Here is a 25,171-nt window from a genome sequence, read left to right as displayed (position 1 = left end):
TCAAGGATAGAGATCAAGTTTAATTTACCTGATTGGCACATCCAATACCAAAATGAAGAAGCAAACTACGAACAATAAGCATCCAAACCATTTAAGCAAAACCATTGATAAGTGCACCAAGTATTCTAACCCAAAGCTTCATAGTGTCCCACTTCTATATCTATATAGAAATAACACTAATGACATAAGAAAAAATAGAGAAGGGTTGCAATGCTTGTAGTATGTTACCTGAAATTTGAAGATCATAGCCAAAAATTGAATCACTCGAAACTGCAAGCATGTTATTAAGAGTTATGACTTTGGCAATAAGTTTCCATGGATGATTAAAAACACCTCCATTAATATTAACATAAGATGAGAATTGAGTAGTAATACCTTTTGGCGAGGTCTTTGCATGCCAAAAGTGCATCCTTCTTAGGCTTTTATTGTGAACAACAATTTGTATAATGAGTAAAATCAATAAAAAATAATTTGTATATCCTATGTAAAACGAAGCAAAGATCAAATTGAAAGCAGAAAGAAATTTTATATAAAAATATGTCTCATTATAAAATGAAAACCGCTAAAAAAAAAAAGCTTACTTGAAAAGAAAATAAAAATCACACATCCATTAGAGCACCCGCAGCAGATGTGCTAAATGTGCCAAATGCCAAATTTTTGGCACATTTAGCACACCAAACACAAAAACTGAGCTTTATCAGATGTTCCAAATGGCAAAAATTATACCACATATGAACAGTACCGTTGCAAATTTGCAACGGTACGGACGAAAATGGTATAAGTTTTATTAATTTTTTATTCTCTTTTCTCTCTCCTCTCTCTTCACTTTAATTTTTTTCTCTTCTCTCTTTCTCTTTCTCTCCGCCTCTCCATCTCTGTCTGTGTCTCCTCTTTCTCTTTCTTTCTGACTCTCCCTCTCTTTCTTTGATTGTTGATCTTTCTTTGTGGGCCGAGTTGATTTCGTGGGTAGTGGTGGATCGTCCTTGTTCGTGATTTCATGGGTCTAGGTTGATTCATGGTTCGGTTCTTCGACAAGTGTGAGTCTGGGTTGATTTTGTGGGTTTGGGTGATGGTGGTTCGGCAAGTGTGATATGATTTTGGTGGGTTTTGTAGTTTGATTTCAGTGGGGTGATTTGATTTTGTGATTTGGTGGGTTCGTGGGTCTCTGACTGGCATGGGTCATCGGCTAGGAGATCTGTTGGTCATTGGCGTGGGCATCATGGTGGTTGTTTGCTAGATTTCGTGTGTTTGGGTTGTATGAAATGTGATTTGTGGCTTGGTCGGTGGTTGATCTGTGGGGTGGCCGTTGGTTGTGGCTGTGTAGTGTTTGTTTGAGTTTTTTTTTTTTTTTTTTTTGGTAGCAGTGGCAGATATTGGTGGTGGTGGTTGACCTATGGGGGGCCGGTGGTTGTGGCTGTGTAATGTTTGTTTGAGTTTTTTTTTTTTTTTAGGTAGCAGTGGCAGATATTGGTGGTGGTGGTTGATCTGTGGGGGTGGCCGGTGGTTGTGGCTGTGTAGTGTTTGTTTGAGTTTTTTTTTTTTTTTTTTGGGTAGTAGTGGCAGATATTGGTGGTGGTGGTTGACCTGTGGGGGTGGCTGGTGGTTGTGGCTGTGTAGTGTTTGTTTGAGTTTTTTTTTTTTTTGGATAGCAGTGGTTGATATTGGTGGTGGTGGTTGATCTGTGGGGGTGGCCGGTGGTTGTGGGCTGTGGCGGTTGATCTGCGGGTGTGGGTTGTTGTTGTTGTTGTTGATGGTGATGATAGGGAAGGATAATATATTATTTTTTTAATATGTAGTAAATATTATTTTAATGTATAGAATTGAATGATAAAACATCTGATAAATGGAATGTTGTAAAATGATGTAGTAAAATAATAAAGTAGGTGTTTGGTGTGGTAAAATGACATAATTTTTGCCACATCTGATGTGGATGCTCTAAGCATCATTGAAGCTTTCATTACTTACCTAGCATCATGATTGAAGTTTTATTATTTCATTCAAAGTCACACCTATATTATATAGGTGTTAGATACATCGTATAGAAGTTTGATTGAAAGAAGGCCTCCAACTCTTCACACCTAATGTTTTTAAAGAATTGTAAGTCTATCCATAATTCCGCTTATGCACAGATACTCTTGCATTGTTTTCGTGGTGTGAGTGGGCAGATTTGTATGATTATAATTTTGTGATATGGATTACATCTTGTAGGATTATAATTTTTGTTAAATCTTATCCCTTAATCAAGAGTTTTGTAGTTTGATGTTCTAATAAAATTTATTAATTTAATAATAATAAATAAAATGTAAGTTGCAACTTGAGAAAAGTAAAAACAATGAAAACGTGGGATGGGATTAGATTTAAATTTAGAAATTTTTATAATACTTTTAATTAGAGTAGAATTAAAATTTCTAAAATTTAGATGATAAAATTTTATCAATAAGGATTAGATGAAAATTTTGGATTATAATCAAATTAAAATTTTTATTAACTTAGAAATTATAGGAGAATAAAAATTATATATATTTTTTCTTAAATTTTATCTATTAGGATTAGATGAAAAATTTGGATTGTAATCAAATTAAGATTTTTATCAATTTAGAAATTATAGGAGAATAAAAATTATATATTTTTTTTCTTAAAATTTAAAAAATTAAAATTTTTTTTTGCAATTTGGTGAAGCCACTTGGCGTTACCACGGTTTCTAAACCCAACTTTTATTATATAGTATATGATATAATTTTGATCATTGGCTAAAAGAATGTAGAAAAGTAAAAATGGTTATTTCAGTGATTTTTATTTTTTATTATTTCCTTGTAGATAGTGGATCTGAGGTCAAATAGAATTGCTTGCAACAAAATATAAGAAAATGAAAGGAATGGAGAGAGAAAGGCTGAAACGTTCTGAAGAGGAAGAAGACACTTTATCGCGCAGTACCAAGAAATTTAAGGAGAGTCATCAAAATACAGGGAATAGGAATGAAAATCACATGGCAAGGATGGAAAGTTACAGAGACAAACTTGTGGGTTCTATCCTTGGAGCCTTTGAAAAAGCCTTTGGTTTTGATAGTGCTATGCAGGAAGATGTTGAATCAGATCAAGAAGATGAGGATGCTTAAGTTGATAACATCAAAGTGTGTTTTTCCAGAGAAGAAAAAACTCGCATGCAAGCACCATGGTACCAAACTCTCATAATCAAACCTTTTGGGAGAAAGATAGCTTACTCATTCTTGGTTTCGAAGCTTAGGAGTATGTGGAACTTGAAAGGAGGTATGGATTGCATTGACTTGGGGTTTGATTTTTTCCTTACTAAGTTTGAGCTCAGAGAGGATGTTGATAACATACTTAAGGGAGGTCCATGGTTCATAGGACAAAATTTTTTAGCCATTAGGCAATGGGAACTAGAATTCAAAGCATCCAGAGCAACTTTTTCTTCAGTTGCTATGTGGGTTAGATTTCCTGAATTACCAATTGAGTTTTATGAGCATAATGCTTTACTTAAAATTGATGCACACACTGCTAATGGAGCCAGAGGACGTTTTGCACGCATGTGTATTCAAGTTAACCTTGATAAACCCCTTGTCCGAAGCATCTTCTTAGGCAAGCTTAAACAAATTATTCAATATAAAGGGGTGGAGTCATTGTGCTTTGAATGTGGTCGAATTGGACACAAAAAAGAGGAGTGTCCATTCACAATCCGTGAACCCACCAATGATGTACAAGTTGAACAGAGCATGGAAGCCATACCTAAGGAGGCAAAGAAACTAGCAGATAAAAGTCATGATGACTTTGGAGAGTGGATGATTGTGACTAGACGCAAGCCACCGAGTAAGGCACGTGACAAGCCTAGCAAAGTGAGCTTGAGTCAATCTGATGAGTCTTCTCAATCCTTGTATGATAAGACTTCACCTAGAGCAATGGAGCTTGAAAGGGTGGCGCGAAAAAGGAAGGGACCACAATTTCAGCTTGCTATGACACCTAGAGAAGAGAGTAGGTCTAACAAGTCCCATCAAGATAAATCAGCTAATGGAAAGAGTTCCAAACGAAGTGGAACTCGTGCTAACCAAAACCAGAAGGCCAAAAGGGCCATTGGAAGCCAAAGGAAGAATGTGGGCCTAACGAAAGATAGCGTTTTTGTCTTTGGGTCTAGTGCAAGCCCTTCGAAAATTAATGGGCCAAGCCAAGGCCCATGGCTTTTAAATAAAACAAGTGACTCAGAAGAGGGGTTAATAACAAAGGCTGAAGGTGCTCACAATAGAGTATTAGGAAACGGCAACAATGGAGAAAACAGAGAGCTGGGCAATTTTTTACAAGGGCAAAATAATCCTGATTGGAGATCAAACAATCCAATGGATCAGGCAAGACCCAACGGAGGTATGGGGGTGGTTCGATCTGGAATTGATGTTAGCGTGGAAGAATATGTTCCTGTTAACCGAGGAGAGCAGAGGTCTGGGTTATCTTCCCCTGAAGAACAAAGCTTGGGAGATCACGCCAAATCCATGGTGGCGTTTCCTAACGGACAGGCCAGTGGTGCATGCCCCTCCAACAGCAAACTCAAGCTCATTAGAGACAATTTCAGAGATGCGAAACTTGGAAAAATTTCTAACAGAGGCAGAAAAGGAATGGGTGAAGCCGGTGATTACGGAGAAGAAGATGTTTCAGAACAAACCTGTGGAATGCTCTATGAAGGGGAATTTGCACAGGGTGAAGATGATACAGTTCGCGGAGGCAAAGATTAATGGCACCATCCTCATTAGAGTAACTCAAGAGATGATGGGGATTCTCAACTATTCAGTGACTCTATTTCGCGAGAAATTGGTGAGGAAGCCAGAGATGATGGCAGCATGGAGGTTAAGAGACACTGAGGACTCCTCTTCGGCGGTGTGCTTCGATTCCTCTATTACCCCATTTAAGATCATGAATATATTAATTTGGAATGGCATAGTTTAGAAAAAACAGTGATGGATTTAGTGGAGTGGCACAGTCCTATTCTCATGGTTATTACTGAAACCAGGATGAATGGAGCAAGAGCTTTGGAGATGATTGAGACACTGCCTTTTGATGGGGCGAAAGTGACAGATACAATTGGTTTTGCTGGGGGTATCTAGTTGCTCTGAAGGACTGATTTGGTGCAAGTGGATGTGCTGGCAGCAACGGAGCAAGAGATTCATGCCATCATCTGGGTAAGATCTCAAACTCTAAGCTGGATTATTAGTGCCATTTATGCTAATCCTAGGTTTGCTGAGAGATGCATGCTTTGGGAAAACCTTAAATTGATATCTAATTTACACGATCTTCCTTGGGCTCTTATGGGAGATTTTAATGAGGTTATCTCTGAAGGGGAAAAATATGGGGGCAATCCTATCTGTCAAAGAAGAGTGAAAGCCATTCTTGACTGTATGAATGAGTGCCAAATGATGGACTTGGGCTTTTCAAAGCCTAAATTTACTTGGACTAATAAGAGAGAATTAGAGGGCCTTATCCAATGCAGGCTTGATAGGTGTTGGGCCAACCCTAGTTGGAAAGCCTATTTTCCTGAGGCTAATGTGACTCACTTGGCTAGAGTGAACTCGGACCACTGCCCTCTCCTGTTAAATTTATATCCTAATCTTGTGGCAAATTCTAACAGACCTTTTAGGTTCCAACCCATGTGGCTTAGTCACAAGGATTTCCCTGCCATTGTTAGGGATTCATGGGAAGGGAGAGAAGAAGATTTACTTGGTGCTGTTACTAGATTCACTCAGAAGGCCCAAACCTGGAATAAAGAAGCTTTTGGGAATATTTTTGTGAGGAAAAGGCGGATTATGGCTAGGCTGCTTGGTACTCAAAAAGCCCTTGCCAATAACCCTAATAATTTTCTTATTAATCTACAAGATCAGCTTTTTGAAGAGTATAATGTGATTCTCCAAATTGAGGAGGAACTTTGGGCAATGAAGTCTAGGGTCAATTGGACCATTTTTAGGGAAAGAAATACAGCTTATTTTCACGTCTACCATTACTAGAAGGAGTAAGAATAGAATTACCAGCATCTTGAATGATGAGGGAGTTTGGAATCACAATGTGGAGGAAGTTAAAGAGATATTTATTAAATATTTTGAAAAGCTTTATCAAACTAATCAGGTTGCTTGCCCTCTGGTTCAGAACTGGGATACGAATTGGTGTTTGAGATTAAGTGACGCTGATGCTAACTCCTTGGCTTCAATGCCATCTGATAAAGAGATATGGGAAGCCCTTAAATCCATGAAGCCTTATAAAGCCCCTGGTAGTGATGGTATTCATGCAAGCTTCTTCTAGAGGTTCTAGCTTGTGGTTGGTAATTCAGTGAAAAGTGAAGTTAAAAGTATTTTTGCAAATCAGAGGGTGTCTGATTATCTTAATCAAACTTTAGTTGCTCTAATTCCCAAGCAGTTGGGCCCGAAGAAAGTGAGTCAATATAGGCCAATAAGCTTATGTAACACAGTTTATAAAATTGTTTCAAAAATTCTTATTCAAAGAATTAGACCCTTGCTTCCCAACCTTATCTCTCCCATGCAAGCTGCTTTTCTTGAAGGAAGAAGAGGGTCAAATAATGTGATCATTGCCCAAGAATTGGTTCATTCAATTGGGAAGAGTAAAGGCAAAGAGGGGTATATGGTAATAAAGATAGACTTGGAGAAAGCATATGACCGGCTAGAGTGGAGCTTCATTAGGTTGGTGCTTACACACTTTGGATTCCCGAATAATATTATTCAACTTATCCTCAGCTGTGTCTCATCTACCTCAAAATCTCTTCTTTTCAATGGAAGCAAACTCCCTGCCTTCTACCCTTCTAAAGGGATCAAACAAGGTGATCCCATATCACCTTATTTGTTCATTCTATGCATGGAATTTCTTGGGGCTCAGATAACTAAGATGTGTGAGGAAAAAAGATGGGACATGATAAAAGCTTTTAGGAGAGGGCCTAGCTTTTCCCATGTTTTCTTTGCAGATGATATAATGTTGTTTGCTAAAGCTAATGCGAAGAATTGTGAAGCCATTCTTGAAGTTTTTGATAGTTTTTGCAGCATGGTTGGGCAGAAGATTAACTATGAGAAATCTAGAGCGTTTTTCTCACCAAATGTCACTGCTAGAAGGAAAAAAGGAGTATGTAGAAGGCTGGGTATTATGGCTACCAATAATCTTGGAAGATATTTGGGTTTCCCCATTATCCACAAAGGTAGAGTGGGTAGTGCTTTCAATTTTATTTTGGATAAAGTCCAAAGCAAGCTTGCTGGTTGGAAAACTAAGCTTTTGTCAAGAGTAGGTAGACTTGTGCTTGTTAAATCTGCGGTGTCTCCTATTGCAGATTATTACATGCAATGCCATAGCATTCCTATTAAAGTTTGTGATTCTATTGATAAGATGACAAGGGACTTCATTTGGGGATCAACTGAGGAGAAGAAGAGGATGCACATGGTTAAGTGGAGTACCATTACTTTGCCTAAAGGGCTTGGTGGATTGGGGTTATGTTCTATGAAGTATAGAAACCAAGCTATGCTAGCTAAGTTATGTTGGAGACTTGCTCATGAGGAAGGGATGCCATGGGCAAGAATGCTACAAGCTAAATATTTGTGTCCCAATAGGATGACTGAGGGGGGAAGGAAGCTACCTTGCTCTCGGATTTGGGCAGCCTGCAAAAAGGGGGGAACAATTTATGTGAAAGGTCTGAGATGGACAGTGAAAAATGGTGAACTAGTTAATATGTGGATGGACTTTTGGCTTCCTAAAGGGAGGTTAAGAGAGCTCATTAAAGGACCTCTTTCTAGGGGGGAGGCTGAACTTACAGTTAAGCAATGTTTTGATGAGAACAATACTTGGATTCCATCTAGCATCTCATTTGATCTTCCTGAAAGTATTCTCAATACTATTCTGGCCACTCCCTTCTCTTTTGACCCCCACTCAGTTGATGAGCTCATGTGGGCATTCTCAAAGAATGGCTTTTTTTTTCCCTCAAATCAGCCTATCTCATTGCTAGGGGATTAAACCCCTTGAACCTGAATACTATGTCATTCAATTGGGTTTGGAAGACCGAAACTCCTCCTAAGGTTCAGTTCTTCCTGTGGCTTTGTCTACATGGTAGTCTACCCACGGCTGAAGTGTTAGGTTCAAGGGGTTTAATTCTTGATCCGGTGTGTAAGATTTGTAACAGGGAGAATGAATCTATTGAGCACCTCTTCAAGGGCTGTGACTTTGCCCACAATTTTTGGCAGCAACTACAAGCTCCTATCTACACTAGGAACTCATTTGGCCTCCCTTCTAAAGAATGGTTGGAAACTAATTGCAGGGACCCTATGAATGCCTTTGTGGAAGGCATACCTTGAAGGATTACCTTTCCTTTGGGGCCTTGGCAACTGTGGCTGCAAAGAAATAATTTTGTTTTTACAACAGGAACTATAGATAATCAGTGTTGGAAAAAATGTTTGAGGAATAGCACTGAAATTTTTGCTATTGGGCTGGAAGCTAGGAGTAAGCCGGCCAAAACTATCATTCCTGTGGGATGGGAGAAGCCACCGTGGGGTTGGCTGAAGCTGAACTCTGATGGTTCAGCTATAAATAATCCCGACAAGGCAGGTGGAGGAGGCTTATTTCGTGATCATGAAGGTAATTGGATGAAGGGATATGTTAGAGGGATTGGGCACACCAACAGCTTCATGGCTGAACTGTGGGCGTTAAGGGATGGATTAAATATAGCTAGGGAGATGGGTGTGAGCAACCTTATCATAGAGCTAGACGCGTTGAGCATTGTTTTTCTTATGAACAATGAAGCCGAAAATATCATGATGGAACCTTTACTCTCTGATTGCAGGAGCCTCTTGAAGCAAATCCCAAATAAGCGCGTGTTTTATGTCTACCGTGAAACTAATCAATGTGCGGATGCTTTGGCCAAGCTTGGAGCACAGTCCAGCTCTCATTTTGTGGTTTTTTGTAACCCACCGCCTGTGGTGGAAAATTTGTTAGCTTTTGATAAAACTAGCATGTTTTGTAATAGACTTGTTAATTCTTAGTTTAATATTATATCATGGTTTACCAAAAAAAAAAAAGATAGTGGATCTCAATTATCAGGGCCAAACAAGCAGGAGAAGCTTGAGCAACTAGATGGGCAGTGACCCTGGCCCAAGAATAGGAAGTTGGACAGGACAATTTTGGTGATGCCCACTTGCTATTTAAGGCAACTCTCGGCCCAAACAGCCACACAAACTGGACTTTAGAAAGCCATTAAAATAGGCCCCCTCTACCTACCTTTTATCTCCAAAAAAAAAAAAAAAAAAAAAAAAAAAAGAGAGAGAGAGAAACTGGAACAGTGTGGCTTCCAAAGCCTTTTTTTATTTTTTATTTTTTATTGCTCAAACATGTGGGATGACAAAAATTTCTTATTCCACTTGATCGTTGATCCCTCCTTTCTTGCGCAGATTTTTCCTATTTCGAAGAAATGTAGATGGGGTAAGCAGTGTGTAGATACTATATAGTATATACTTAAAATGACCAAACTTCCCCCTAAAATCACATTAAATTAAAAAGGACAATGCAAAATCCATTGAAATAGCCAAACTGCTGCGTCAAAACTTATTAAGTTGCAAAAATACTCCTCCATAACCATATAAATGTACATGCCCCCCCTAAAAACCAATTAAATTGCTAGAATATTTCCCTAAAACTATTAAAATTGCCAATGTGTCCCCTTGAAACTCATTATATAGCAAAAATAACCCTTCCCAAGCCATTAAAATGGCAAAAATGCCATTTATAAATAAAACAAATTTCAATAGTACCCTTCCAAATTCATTAGAATCCCCGAAACGCCACCAAAAAATCCATAATTACTTTTAAAAATTGCCAAAACCCCAGAAAAAACGCATTAAATTGTAAAATTACCCAGCTAAAACGATTGAAATTGCTAAAATGCCCGTAAAAAACCAATTAAAATTTTAAAATGACCCTCAAAAAACAATTATCAACTGCTTAATTACCCCTAAAAAACCAATGTAACAGCCAAATGGCCTTTAAACCCACTAAATTGCAAAAGACTGGCTTCCAAATTCTAATATAGCCAAAACACGACCAAAAACCCACTAAATTGGAAAAATATTCACACCAAAACAATTGAAATAAACAAGATGCCGCCCTAATAAGCCCATGAAAAAGCCAGAATCTAACCCCCCCCCCTTCCAAAACCAATTAAATATACAAAATACACCTCCGTAAACAATAAAAGAGTCAAAATTCCACTTCAAAACCCATTAATTTGCAAAAATACCCCTTCCAAAGTCATTAAAATGGACGAACTACGCCCTCTAAACATGTTAAATTACTAAAATTATCATCCAAAACCATTAAAATTGCCAAAATTCCCATGAAAAATCCTTTCACTCCATAACCAAATTCATTAAAATTGCCTAATTCCAATCAAAAACTCATTAAATTGCAAAAAATCCCTCCAAAAGCGTAAAAAGGGCCAAAATGGCCCATAAAAACCTAGTAAATTGCATAAAAAAAAAAAAATCGACCCTCTCAATTTTGTTAAAATGGTAAAACACCCCTATAAACACATTGAATCGCAAAAATTTCAACCCCAAAACCTTTCAAAATGACCAAACTCCCCCCCTTAAAACACAATAAATTAAAAAGTACCTCGCAAAATTCATTGAAATGGCCAAACTGCCCCGTCAAAACGCATTAAGTTGCGAAAATACTACTCCACAACAATAGAAATGGACAAAATGCCCCCTAAAAACCCATTAAATTGCTGGAATATTTCCCCAAAACTATTAAAATGGCCAATATGTCCCCTTGAAACACATTAAATAGCAAAAGTAACCCCTCCCACGCCATTAAAAAGGCTAAAATGCCATTTAAAAATCAAGTTAATTGGAAAAAATACGCCTCCAAATTCATTAGAATCCCCGAAACGCATCTGAAAAATCAAGAATTACTAAAATAAAGTCTGCCAAAACCCTGGTAAAAACACATTAAATAGCAAAAATACCCCTCCAAAACCATTTATATGTCCAACATACTCCCAAAATACCATTAAATTGCAAAATCACCTAGCTAAAACGATTGAAATAGCCAAAATGCACGTAAAAAACAATTAAAATTCTAAAATGACCCCCCAAATACCAATTAACAATTGCCTAAATACCCCTAAAAAACCAATGTAATGGCCAGATGGCCTCTAAGCTCCACTAAATTGCAAAAGACTCGCATCCAAATTAATTAATATGCCCGACATATGACCTAATACCCATTAAATTGAAAAAATATCCACACCAAAACAATTGAAATGGACAAGATGCCCCCACCTAATAAACCCTTTAGAATGCAAGAATCTGCCCCGCAAAACCAATTAAATATAAAAACTACACCTCCAAAACCATTATAAGCGTGCCAAAATGCCACCTGAAACCCATTAATTTGCAATAATACCCCTTTCAAAGTCATTAAAATGGGCAAACTACCCCCTTTAAACCCCTTAAATTACTAAAATTCTCATCCAAAACCATTTAAATCACCAAAATTCCCTCGAAAAATCCATTCACTCTGTAACCAAATTCATTAAAATAGCCAAACCCTATCCAAAACTCATTAAATTGAAAAAATATCCCTCCAAAACCATTAAAAGGGCCAAAATGGCCCATAAAAACCCAGTAAATTGCAAAACAATACCCTCTCAATTTTGTTAAAATGGTAACACACCCCTAAAATCACATTGAATCGCAGATATTCCAACCCCAAAACCCTTAAAATGACCAAACCTGCCCCTAAAATCAAATAAATTAAAAGATACAAAGCAAAATTCGTTGAAATGGCCAAGTTGCCCCGTCAAAACACCGAAAATACTACACCGCAACCATTGAAATGGACAACATTTCCCACTAAAAACCCATTAAATTGCTGGATTATTTACCCATTACTATTAAATAGGCCAATATGTCCCCTAGAAACACGTTAAGTAGAAAAAAATACCTCCTCCCAAACCATTAAAATGGCAAAAATGCCATTTAAAAATCATGTTAATTGCAAAAATTACCCCTCGAAATTCAGTAGAAGCCCCAAATCACCACCGAAAAATCCATTAAATTTCGGGAAAAAAAAAAAAAAACCCAAGTAAAAACTCATTAAATTGCAAAAATACCCCTCAAAAACCATTACTATGTCCAATATGCTCCCAAAATACCCATTAACTTGCAAAATTACTTAGCTAAAACGATTGAAATTGCCAAAATGCCCGTAAAAAAACATTTAAAGTTCTAAAATGACCCCCAAAAACCAATTAACAATTGCTTAAAAACCCTTAAAAAACCAGTGAAACGGCCAAATGGCCTCTAAATCTCACTCAATCTCAAAAGACTCGCTTCCAAATTCATTAATATGGCTAAAATATGACTTAAAACCCATTAAATTGTAAAAATATCCCACCCAAAACAATTGAAATGGACAAGATGGCCCCCTAAATCTCACTCAATCTCAAAAGACTCGCTTCCAAATTCATTAATATGGCTAAAATACGATTAAAACCCATTAAATTGTAAAAATATCCCACCCAAAACAATTGAAATGGACAAGATGCCCCCCTAAAAGCCCATTAAATTTCTAGAATATTTCCCCAAAACTATTAATATGGCCAATATATCCCCTTGAAACACATTAAATAGCAAAAATAACCCATCCCGAGCCATTAAAAAGACAAAAATGCCATTTAAAAATCAAGTTACTTGCAAAAAATTCCCCTCCAAATTCATTGGAATGCCTGAAAAACTTCCCCCAAAAAAATCAATTCACTTTGTAAAATACCCTCCAAAAATTCATTAACATGGCCAAAATCCAACCAAAGACTCATTAAATTGCAAAACTATACCTCCAAAACCATTAAATGTGCCAAAATGGCCGATAAAAACCGACTAAATTGCAAAACAATACCCTCTCAATTTCGTTTAAATGGCCAAAACGCCCTTAAACAACCAATTGAATCGCTAAATATCCAACCCCAAAATCCTTAAATTGACCAAATTTACCCCTAAAACACAATAAGGGTCCGTTTGTTTCGGTGGTCGGGAAAATATTTTACACCCCTAAGGGTGTTTAGGTACGCATGAAAATTCGGTCAAACTGAAAATGAATTTCAGTTTACCGTAAAATAGAGAGCCTCACAACTAAAAACCAATTACAGTTTTATTTTACCTTTAAACTATTTCCTCCTCATAAAATTTCTCTCTTCACTCACTCTCATCACTCACGCCAAGCCCAAGCCGAAGGACGAAGAGAGCTATCGCCAGTGAAGCCCAAATCTAGTCCCCGACCCACGACCCCGCCGATCTGATCGCACCGCTCAAACCCATCGCCGATCTGATCGCGCCGCCTCAGCTTCTCCGTCTCTCCGATGAACCCAGCTAAACCCACCCCGATTTCACCACATCCCAGTCCCCAACCCACAGCCTCACCCTCGTGCCTGCAAGCCCCTCTACCGGTGAAGGTAGTTTCACATCTACTTCACCTTCGTCCTCTCTCTCACTCATCAGACCCATCCTTCTTCCACCCACACCATCGCTGCCTTAAATTTTTTTTTTTTTTATTGTAAAATAACATTTTTGCTTGGGTTTTGGAGGATTGGTGGTTGGGGTGATTCATGGGTTTCAGTGGTGGTGGGTTGGGGGTGAGTTTAAGCATTGATGGTGGTCGATTAGGGGTGGTAGATCGTTGGCTATGGTGGTTTGTGGGTTTCAATGGTGGTTGTTCCTCAACGTCGCCGCTATCTCTCTTTCCCTCAATCTCTCAATCTTTCTCTCTTTGATCTCTGATTTTTTTTTTTTTTGTTGTGGTGGTGGTGTGGGTGGTGGTGTTTTGGTGGTTTTTGTGTTGTGTGGTGGTGGGTTTTGTGTGGATAGTGATGGATTTACTGTGGATGCTGGTGGATTTTCTGATATAAAATTTGTTTGGAAGCTGAGAAAATAGCTGAAAAAAATGTGAAAAATTTCTAGGAAAATAGCATTTTCAGAATGTTACCAAACACTAGAAATCATTTTCCGGACTATTTTCCATTGCACACCCAAACACCCGGATTTTAATTTCCTTACGGGAATTCATTTTCCCCTACATTCATTTTACACTCGGAATTCGATTTACATCGAACCAGACGGACCCTAAATTAAAAAGTACTATGGGAACAAAACCCGTTAAATTACTAAAATTCTCGTCCAAAACAATTACAATCGCAAAAATTCCCTCGAAAAATCAATTCGGTCTATAACCAAATTAATTAAAATGGTCAAAATCCTATCCCAAACTCATTTAATTGCAAAAATATCCCTCCAAAACCAGTAAAAGGGCCATAATGGCCCATAAAACCCAGTAAATTGCAAAAAAATACCCTTTCAATTTTGTTAAAATGGTAAAAAAAAAAAACACCTAAGAACACATTGAATCACTAAAATTCAAAACCCAAAACCATTAAAATGACAAAACTTCCCACTAAAAACACAATAAATTAAAAAGTACAATGCAAAATTCACTGAAATGGCCAAACTGCCACATCAAAACGCATTAAGTTGCGAAAAATACTACTTTACAACCATATAAATGTACTCAACCCCCAAAAAACCCATTAAATTGCTGGAATATTTCCTTAAAACTATTAAAATTGCCAATATGTCCCCTTGAAACACATTATATAGCACAAATAACTCCTCCCAAGCCATGAAAATGGCAAAAATGCCATTGAAAAATAAAGCAAATTTCAGAAATACCCCTCCAAACTCATTAGAATCCCCAAAACACCTCCGAAAAATCCATAATTACTTAAAAAAAACTACCAAAACCCCGCTAAAAATGCATTAATTGTAAAATTACCCAGCTAAAACAATTGAAATTGCTAAAATGCCCAGAAAAAACAATTAAAATTCTAAAATGACCCCCAAAAAACAATTATCAACTGCTTAATTACCCCTAAAAAAACTAATGTAACGGCCAAATGGCCTCTAAAACCCACTAAATTGCAAGCTTCCAAATTCATTAATATGGCCAAAATACGACCAAAAACCCACTAAATTGGAAAAATATCCACACCAAAACAATTGAAATAAACAAGATACCCCCTAATAAGCCTAATAAAAAGCTAGAATCTGCCCCCCTAAAACCAATTAAATATACAAAATACACCACCATAAACAATTAAAGGGTAAAAATTCCACATCAAAACCCATTAATTTGCAAAAATACCCCTTCCAAAGTCATTAAAATGGGCGAACTGCCCCCTCTAAACCCGTTAAATTACTAAAATTCTCAACCACAACCATTAATATCGCCAAAATTCCCACAAAAAATTCATTCACACTATAACAAAATTCATTAAATTGGACAAATTCCAATTCAAAACTCATTAAATTGCGAAAACATCCCTCCAAAAGCATTAAAAGGGCCAAAATGGCCCATAAAAAGTACTGCACAAAATTCATTGAAATGACCAAATTGCCCCATCAAAATGCATTAAGTTGTGAAAATACTACTCCACAACCGTAGAAATGGACAACACGCCCCCTAAAAACCCATTAAATTGCCAGAATATTTCCCCAAAACTATTAAAATGGCCAATATGTCCCCTTGAAACAAATTAAATAGCAAAGATAACCACCCCCCCCCCCCCCCCAAGCAATTAAAATGGCAAAAATGCCATTTAAAAATCAAGTTAATTGCAAACAATACCCCTCCAAATTCTTTGGAATCCCCGAAACCCCACCGAAAAATCCATAATTACTTCAGAAAACTGCCAAAACCACGGTAGAAATGTGTTAGATTGCAAAAATACTACACCAAAACCATTAATATGTACAACACGCTCCCATAATACCCATTAAATTGCAAAATTACCCAGCTAAAACAATTGAAATTGCCAAATTGCCAGTAAAAAACAATTAAAATTCTAAATTGACCCCCTAAAAACTAATCATAAATTGCTTAAAAACCCCTAAAAAAAACCAATTTAAATGGCCACTAAATCCCACTCAATTGCAAAAGCCTCGCTACCAAATTCATCAATATACAACCTAAAACCCATTAAATCAATCAATCAATATATATATATAAGCAGAGACCTCATGCGAGAGAGCCACATTAGAGATAAGAACAAATTTAAAAATAGACTCTTTATTTCCTTTGGTTCAATGTTTCAAGACTATTTTTGTTACATTATTATTCAATGTTTTAAGACTAATATTTGTTTTATTTGGTTCAATGTTTCAAGACTTTTCATCTCTCGCACACACAAAAAACTCTTTGCATTTCCATTCACCCTTTTCACTTCTACTCCTTTATATACATATGTCCATAGCCTTTCATACCATCCCATCTCAAATACGTTAGACAAAAAACAATGTCATTTACTTTCAACCTTTCAATGACACCTACGTAACTCCAACATTTTAGTATCATTTGATCGTAACCCGTATGAGTAGGTTATGACCAAGGAAGGGGGCTTGCGTTTTTTATTCAGTGATGGTAGCTTACAATTTTGATGTTAAAGTTAGACATTGTAGATTTTGTGAAGATTATGATTCGCTTGGAGTCATTTGGGTGTTTGAGATTTTGGTTTGGGAAAGTTATAAATGTATTTTTTTAGAACTAAAGAAAAAAAAAACATTCTAATTGATTATTTATGAAGTTAGCTTTTTTTTTTTTTTTTAATTTTGTGTTAGAATTCATAATTTGTAGGTTTCTTTGTAAGTTTATTTTACTGTTATTTTGTGCGGTATGAGCCATAGTGATAAAAACAAAAATCAATGGTGATTTAAAAGTGTTTTTCGCTTTTTTTTTTTTTAAGATACAAAAGTCCAACTAAAGTAGGGATGGCAATTTCTGCCTGACCCGTGAGTACCCGACCCGACCCTAATGGGTCGGATTTTACCCGGCCCAATAAGGAATAGGGTCGGGTTTGGGTTTTTTTTTTTAAACCCCCGAACCGGGTCCGGGTTTTTGTAAAAATCCGGCCCGAACCCGACCCGACCCGGATATATATAATTAGATAATTACTAAAATATCCTCATATAAATATATATATATAATATGTTATAAAACCTAAAATTTCTAAATCCTCATTTCCTTTCAGCTCACCCTGCCGCCCCCTCATCTCTATTCTCTTTAGTCTTACTCTCTCACTCACAAATCTCACTCTCTAACTCATAAATCTCACTCACAAATCACAATCTCACTCACTCTCAATCTCACCTTCTGCCAACTACCCAACCTCTCACCGCCGATCCAAGCCTTCGTCACTGTCCCAAGCCTTCACCGCCGTCCCAAGCTCTGTCAGTGTCACCGCTGTCCTTCAAGCGACCTCGCTGACAAGCACCTCAAGAGATCAAGCACCTCTCCTCACGGACATCACCTCACCGGACCCTCCTCCACCTCTCAAGGCCACAACTCTCTCATCTTTCTCACCTCATTGAGAACTCAAGCTTTTGCACTGAAAATCGTTCATTTTGTTCAAAGAATCAAATTTGTATTTTCTAGTTTAAGTGTTATTTTTGTTGAATATGATCGGCTTGTTTGATTTGATTTTGTAGGGTCTATGTTAATTCTTGTTTTTACTTTTGATGTGGGAAAATTTTGTAATGAAAAAAAAGGGTTTCCAATCTGGATTTTCTTGAGTGTCCCCTACTGTTTGGTTGATGAGAAAATCAGTATCAAGCAAACCTTTTTTTTTTTGTTTTTTTTTTTTTGTGATTGGGCAACGGAATAGGCCCTGATCTAGCAGGGCTTAACGGGGCCCGTGGGGGCAGGTTCAGGCCCCGGAAAAATAACCCGTTTAGTAAACGGGCCGAGTCCGGGCCGCGGGTCAAGTCCAGGTATGAAAACCCGGTCCGAACCCGACCTGTTGTCATTCCTAAACTAAAGACGATTGAATTTTGATAAATGAATATGTTTTTAGCAAATTTCTCTTTGTTTAATCACGTTCTCTTTATGTTGATACTTACAAACGATTTCCTTAATTTCATTGAGATAATTAATTGAATATTTGTGATCAAAGTCTCTATATTTGGTTGTGAGAATAGAGTGGTTGAGAATGTGTTTGATAGGTTGCTAAAATTTATGTAATTTTAGGATATAAAAGTATTATATACTTTAAATTCTTATTTGTAGATTTCAAAATCATTTAATCAGTTTGAAAAATAAAATCTATTTTTAACAGTAAATATTATAATATATTATAATCTTACAGTGTTATAAAAAATTTTTTAAGAAAATATGAATTAAAAAAATCAAGTTTCAAAATTAACAATATTGTGGGCAAACATTAAATATTATACAAAAAAAATAAGTGTTAAAGTATTATATGTAGATTTTAATATACATAAAAATGATTTCAAATAAAATTGTAAAGTAGTCCGCGCATCACGAGGGATATCATCTAGTTGTAAAAATATCCCCACCAAAACAATTGAAATGGACAAGACCCCCCCCCCCCTAATAAACCCATTAAAATGCAAGAATTTGCCCCCCAAAACCGATTAAGTCATACACCTCCAAAAACATTTAAAAGCACCAAAATGCCACCTGAAAACCCATTAATTTACAATATCAAAGTCATTCAAATGAGCAAACTGCCCCCTCTAAACCCATTAAACTGCTTAAATTCTCATCCAAAACCGTTAAAATCACCAAAATTCACTCTGTAGCTAAATTCATTAAAATGGCCAAAATCCCACCCAAAACTCATTAAAATGCAAAACTATACAACCAAAACCCTTAAAATGACCAAACTTCTCCCTAAAAACACAATAATTAGAAAGTACCTCGCGAAATTCAATGACATGTCCAAACTGCCCTTTCAAAACTCCTTAAGTTGCGAAAATACTACTCCACAACCATATAAATGGACAACATGCCTCCTAAAAACCCCTTGACTTGCTGAAATATTTCCCCAATACTATTGAAATGGCCAATATGTCTCCATGAAACACATTATATAGCAAAAATAACCCCTTCCAAGCCATTAAAATGGCAACGATGCCATTTCACCTTGTTGTAAGCTTGCTACTGACAAACAACCACAATCTACAAGTTACATATGAAAAAATGCACCACATAACTTAAAATTCCTAGTCTCATGAGCCATGGCAGCATCATAAACCAAACACTGTAAAAAGAGATTGCAAAGAGCAACAAACCTGAAGTTTGAGACTGCTATGAAAGGAACTTTTCCTCAAAAGTTGACTTTGAGCTTGTGGAAGCACTAGAACATACCAGAACTAGCATGACAATGACTTAAAACAAAACATAGAGTGACCATTTATGATATAAAAAATTACCCAAACTGCCCATAAGCAAAAAAGTAACAATATGCTAAGACATCAGAAAATATGACTTTGCACTATACAGTAGTGGAAGAAACTGAAAAAGCCTATGAAAACATCTTCAGAAAAAATCTTTTTAATTAAAGAAATCTAATAAGTTATGAAGCACCTGCTAAAAGCTCTTGAAAAGAAAATTTTTTGAAGGGACAATAATATTACTCAAATGAAAGGCTCCGCATTTAGAAAGGAACAAAATGGTCTTCATATCTAGGGGTGTCAACGGGTCGGATCAAGTCAGTTTGGACTCAAACACATTATGTCAGTCCTACAGTGGTGAAGGATGAGACCATCACTATACAATATGCTAAGACATCTGAAAATATGACTTTGCACTATACAGTAGTGGAAGACTATGAACAATCCTATGAAAACGTCTTCAGAAAACATCAATCAATAATAGTAATTTGTAGCATTTTATATCAACAGGATTTAAATATCATACACACAATATTACCTGACACGCAGAACCAGACAATAGTAGAGGAGCCAAACCGCAGTCTGAAACACGTAATTCAAGCTTGTCATTAAGGAGAAGATTCACAGACTTGAAATTTTGGTGAACAGATCTCATTCAGATACATATACCACAAAAAAAGAGAAAAAAAAAAAATCAGTTTCTAATTCACTAAACATGGGTGACAAAAGACTTCCTCACAAAAGTTTGAAATCTACAAGTTGTGATTTTCTAGGTTAGCAATAAAAGAGACAACAACACCAAAAAAAAAAAAAAGGGTTTCTGAGTTCCTAGCCTAACATGAGCATTCTATATAAGCAACTAACAAACTCCATGTCTCAAGTTAGGTAAAACAATACCATTGCAGACTAGCTTAAAATCCAAAAAGAAATGGAAAAATTCAAAAAAAAAAAAAAAAAAAGAAAGAAATATCAAGTTCTGTATTAATTAAAAAGAGACCATGAGAGAAAGAGAGAGAGGAACAAACTTTAGAAGTATCAAGTACATAAGAATTCAAATCACAAAAGTAAATTATTTCTATCTACGAAAAGTTATGGAATATTCTTCCTCGATACATCTCAAGTATATTTCGTGATCAAAATATAAAAAGATTGAATTCAAACTAGTTGTGATTGCTTTGACAAATATGATTTGTTTGGATTAAACCAAATTCTCTTTTACTTGGTACCCCACAGGCACTAAAATCATCTAAAACAAGAAAGTACAACAAGGCCTATACCACAGCTTAAGGGTGTAAATTTGTTGTATGGTTTTAGAGTCATAGAAAAATACTCTAGAAATAAAAGTTACTCTGTGCTAAGTGAAAGTGTAAAACTGTAAAGAATATAAAAATAAAAAATAAAAAAACAATTAACTAAAGAAATTCATAAATAAAGGAAATGGAAACCGCAAATAAAATTTGTCAAAGCTTATGCTAACCACATAGATCAGATGGTAAATAAACCACTCAAGCTTCTAGCTTCCTTTAGAGATTGAACAAACAATTTACAGTGGCAATATAGATTGAATAAGTCCACTCCTGTTATTTCAAATTTATAAGGAGTTCCGTTCTAATCCTACAGATTTATAAATAAATTGAAAAAAATAGTTCAGAATTCTATTATTAGGTAACACGGATCAAATTGAAAAAAATAGTTCAAAATTCTATTATTTAAGGATCAATACCAAATAACATCTCACCAGATGCCTGCCATGGCTCAGGTACTAAAGACGAAGGATTTATCAAAGCTGCTGCAATTCCTCTCCCCACCATACCCAGCAACAACCTTGCTTGCATATCAAGAACCATTGCTCTAACTTCTTGAGCATTTGTACCTCCAAGTAGCCTGCATTTTATCATGTCTAGACTCTACATCATGCAAAACCATGTTTTCATATCTTCAATAAAAACAATGAAGCAAACAAATTAAAGAGCATCAAAACAACTACCCTTCCCCAATAATAATAAAAAACCTCCACCACCAAAAAGAGGTAAGTGGCAGGATGCATTGCATGGAGCAGTAGGACAACTCTGAGCTACATTTAGAATTTCAAAACCCTATAATCAAGGTGATTTTTTGTTGGAGACAAGGTAATACAGGGAGGTCACTTATGTAAAAGGAGGAGGCCACTATCAGTATCATAGCTATATGCCTACAGGACAAGATTGTATACCTACATTCACAAATCATCTTTCCTAAAATAATAGGAAATTGATTAACCCTTTGTTCGAGTCACTGTATAAGATGGCATACACACAGTGAGAATGTTTAAAGGTTCACCCCTTAAATTAAATGTCAATACATTGAGAAAGAGTCGATATCTAGTAAAATGATTAGACATTGGAGAGTACAAAACCAGAGCATTACAAACCGAGAGTAGGAAGAGAGAGGGAAACCGAGAACCAAGGGTAATAAGCGGAAGGTAGACAAGTGATTCACCAACACTGACTTCGTTTCTAAGGGACTTCCCATTGTAGGATACTCATACACCCACCATAACAAACGAATTGTGAACCCAATAGAGGAGTTAGCCCATTAACCAACGATTTGACCCGCACATATACATATATATATATATATATGAAAGGCAGAACAAAAAAATCAACAGCACCTAAAATTTGGAACACTCAGCAATTTTGCAGGTATACTTCCAGAGAATAGATTGTTCTCCACATTCCTACATACCAAGCAAGAATTTGTGAGTTGCTGTAGGCAACACATAGTTCCTCCTTGCTACTTCTGAATCAAGATCAAATTTTGGAACAAAAATATTGCCAAGAAACAATATAATCAAATATTGAAAAACAAAAATGAAAAATCAAAGAGGGTGAAAGACGGGTACAAATCCTGCAGGCTGCAAGAGAATATCCTGTAAAAGATCAATGTCTGGAGATATATCTAGACATATTGATTGATGCCTAAGGCAATACAATAGAATCAAAGGGCTGGAAAAGACAATCAAGAAAGTGAGAGAGGAACAAACTTTAGTAGTATCAAGTACATAAGAATTCAAATCACAAAAGTAAATAATTTCTGTCTATGTGCAGTTATGGAATATTCTTCTGTGATACATCTCGAGTATATTTCATGATCAAAATATAAAAAGATTGAATTCAAACTAGTTGTGATTGCTTTGACAAATATGATTTGTTTGGTTTAAACCAAATAATTGAAAGGATCCTATAACTTAAAAGCTTATGTCACTTGAAGGATTTGATTTATTGGACATGAGTTTCACCGTCAATTTTTTGCACTAAGACTTCAACTTTCCATAACTAGACTGAATAAAATTTGGCATGAAACCAAGTCAAATGGTTTCACTTTCATGAATCATGAGGAGTGTAAACAAAGTATCCATGCCCCAAAAGTATTGAAAGCTAAGCCACCAAAGCATGATCTAAATTACTATATATATAAACAACTTGAGAGTATATTGCATAACGTACAAACTCAATCCATTTTTAAAGTGAGGGGAAAGGAAATGTTTCCACTAATAAGAGTCGGAACTTGTGGGTAGGGCAACACTGCTGTGTGGTTGATTTTTAATTTTTTATTGCATGGTACTGTGGAGAGGTCAACGGCTTTAATGTTCCCAATGACTTTAGACTGGGCATAAAATCCTCCTTTTGTGGCCATGACTTGTCAAATGAATAGAGAAATTAAAATTCATCTCGATCCTTGATACATGAACCGAGATTTAGGTTACTCCATACAGATTTTGGAGAGTTCTTATGTTAGATGCAATGATGTCAAGTCTGTTTTTTTTCTTTTCTTTTTTTTCTAGAAAGATGTCAAAACAGTATCTGAGTCTACAAACCCATGTCACAAAAAATTTCATTTGATAGACCTATCTCTCATTCCAAATATAGATATCATCCTGTAAAAATAGAACGAGAAGTTTGATAAGCATACCAGATCTACAATATTCCCAACACATTCTCCTTTAGCAGTTACATCCCCAATGTTTTCTCCTTTGGCAAAGGCTTTGTAAATTGGAGTACGAGTTGATGTTAATGTTACAGCAACCACATTCTACAAGCAAAGAGTACAGAATATGAGAGTGCACGACTAACATGACCATGACATATGGTGTCATGAAAAAGCCATCAAACCTTTACTATGTTAGCAGCAGCACCCAAAGGAAGAAAAGGGTGTGGCACAGCTGCAGTTGCCAACTCCACACCAGCATCCAGTTCCATAAGGAGATCACTCGTAAATCGTAGCTGTAACCTAATTTTAGGGAGATACATGGTATTATAACCTGGGAGATGTCAAAAATGAACAGAAAGTACTTCTGTTCAAAATTTCATAGAGTCAATTCATATGTAGATATTTTTACTAGTGTAATTTCATAGAGTCAATAAACTTCATACCACAAATTTCAAAGGAGAAACATAGAAAATAAATGAAAAATCTTTTAAAACAACAGGAACATGATAATCAATTCAAGTCCGTATGCAGTTGAAAGGATATTCCACACCAATTAGAAAGAAAAAAAACCAAAGGGGAACAGCTAAGACTACCATTCAATAATATATACAATCAATACAGAATGGAAAATAACAAAAATTCCAGATGGGTAATCTTCAAACATGAAAACTATCAAATTTTGATGGGAGAATCTATATGATCATCACATTTCAGATACATTTTCTTTGGCTATTCTTAAAATGTGTTGATAAATGTTTCCTTGATTATTACTTCTCTTTTCTCACAATATTTTACAAGATAAGCTTCCGTAACAAGATCCAAATAAATTTTCTTTGTAAACACAAGGAATCAGTTTTTTTTAATGTAGTTATACATGAAAGATCATATTAATCAATAAACCTATACATGGTTATATACACATAATTTTCACAGAGAGATATTCAATATGGATTTATTTCAACCTAAAGTTTGAAACAGAAGCTACAGAAAACTGAACTATAATCCCAAACAGATTTATCAAAAAACACATTAAAACCAAAATTTGAACAAAACCCAGAAAACCCAATAACCAAAAGCCACCACAAAGCCAAAAAAGAGCAACAAGAATCGGATCCAAAGAGAAGCCAAAAAAAAAAAAAACCATAAATATCGTAAGAAAAAAAAACACAGAACTCAATACCTCTGAACAATAAAATTGAACAAATATAGAAAAAAGTGGAAAGAATTCTTACAATGAATCAACCGCTGGACCAGAATATCAGCAAAAACCTCTATTCCCGAAACTCCAAATCTAGGGTTTTTGAATTTTCAAACAGTGAAACCCTAGAAAAGCACGGATGATCATCAACAACATTGAATTGGATGACAGTAGCAGTAGAAGTTACCTTCTTTTTGACGGTGGTGGTGAAGAGAGGAAGAGAAGGATTGCTGGTGAGTGGCTCGAAGGCGCTTCTTCTGTAAGCTCTCCTCGCTTTTGCTCTTGTGGATGTCCGGTGACCCTCATAGGCATCCACCGCCACCTTGTATCGGTTACGGCGTTCAAAGTGAAGAAAGGGGGAGGGAAAGTGAGAGAGAGAAAAAAAAATTGAAAAGACTGGCCTCAGCGACATGAGCGTTGCACGTGCGACTTTCAACCCAAAATGAAATGCTGATTTTCCAAAAACAAATACTCATTTTTCTTTCTAAAAAAATAATATTGATTTCAAATATTTTTTGGTGAATAAAAAAACAGTGTTCTTTTTTTCACCCCCTTCTTCTTTGTGCTTTCAAAATACCAATTGATGGAAGAACCATTTAAAATTTCTTTTGGAAAATAATAAAAATAATTCATTAAAAAATCTATGTTCTTATATTTTAAAAAACTAAAAGGGTTAGTTTATTTGTTTGTATGGTTTTCCTGTCAATGATATTATCATTTAGCCTAAAAAA

General features: G+C 36.1%; 1 protein-coding gene across 2 annotated transcripts; it reads right to left on the bottom strand.

The window, feature by feature from the left end:
* LOC115970090 (mediator of RNA polymerase II transcription subunit 16-like) lies at positions 1-24,862 on the bottom strand. Of its 2 annotated transcripts, none has more exons than XM_031089763.1 (7): positions 24,475-24,862; positions 23,425-23,542; positions 23,225-23,344; positions 21,012-21,173; positions 19,812-19,855; positions 376-419; positions 1-270 (listed from the first exon to the last, which is right to left on the bottom strand). In XM_031089763.1, the coding sequence occupies exons 3-7, from the start codon at positions 23,247-23,249 to the stop codon at positions 261-263; spliced, it is 285 nt and encodes a 94-aa protein (XP_030945623.1). In that variant the 5' UTR covers positions 23,250-23,344; positions 23,425-23,542; positions 24,475-24,862; the 3' UTR covers positions 1-260. The 2 variants fall into 2 exon arrangements, 1 of the variants encoding a protein (XP_030945623.1); XR_004087119.1 differs by lacking the exons at positions 1-270; positions 376-419 and adding an exon at positions 21,924-21,989 and having other exon boundaries at positions 18,574-19,855; positions 21,012-21,157; positions 24,475-24,533; positions 24,628-24,862.
* Positions 24,863-25,171: the final 309 nt, after the last annotated feature.

The sequence above is a fragment of the Quercus lobata genome, chromosome 12, assembly GCF_001633185.2.
Source record: "Quercus lobata isolate SW786 chromosome 12, ValleyOak3.0 Primary Assembly, whole genome shotgun sequence".
NCBI classification, from domain to species: Eukaryota; Viridiplantae; Streptophyta; class Magnoliopsida; order Fagales; family Fagaceae; genus Quercus; species Quercus lobata.
This window is presented reverse-complemented; position numbering and strand designations above follow the sequence as displayed.

Bases quoted from the DNA above. Each gene is read 5' to 3' on its own strand.
- LOC115970090 (XM_031089763.1), bottom strand. From the start codon at position 23,249: ATGTGTTGGGAATATTGTAGATCTG. The intron at 19,856-21,011 runs GTGAGATGTTAT...TACGTGTTTCAG, and splicing joins TGAGCCATGGCAGGCATCTG to ACTGCGGTTTGGCTCCTCTA. The intron at 420-19,811 runs GTAATATTGTGT...TCACAATAAAAG, and splicing joins TGTCTGGTTCTGCGTGTCAG to CCTAAGAAGGATGCACTTTT.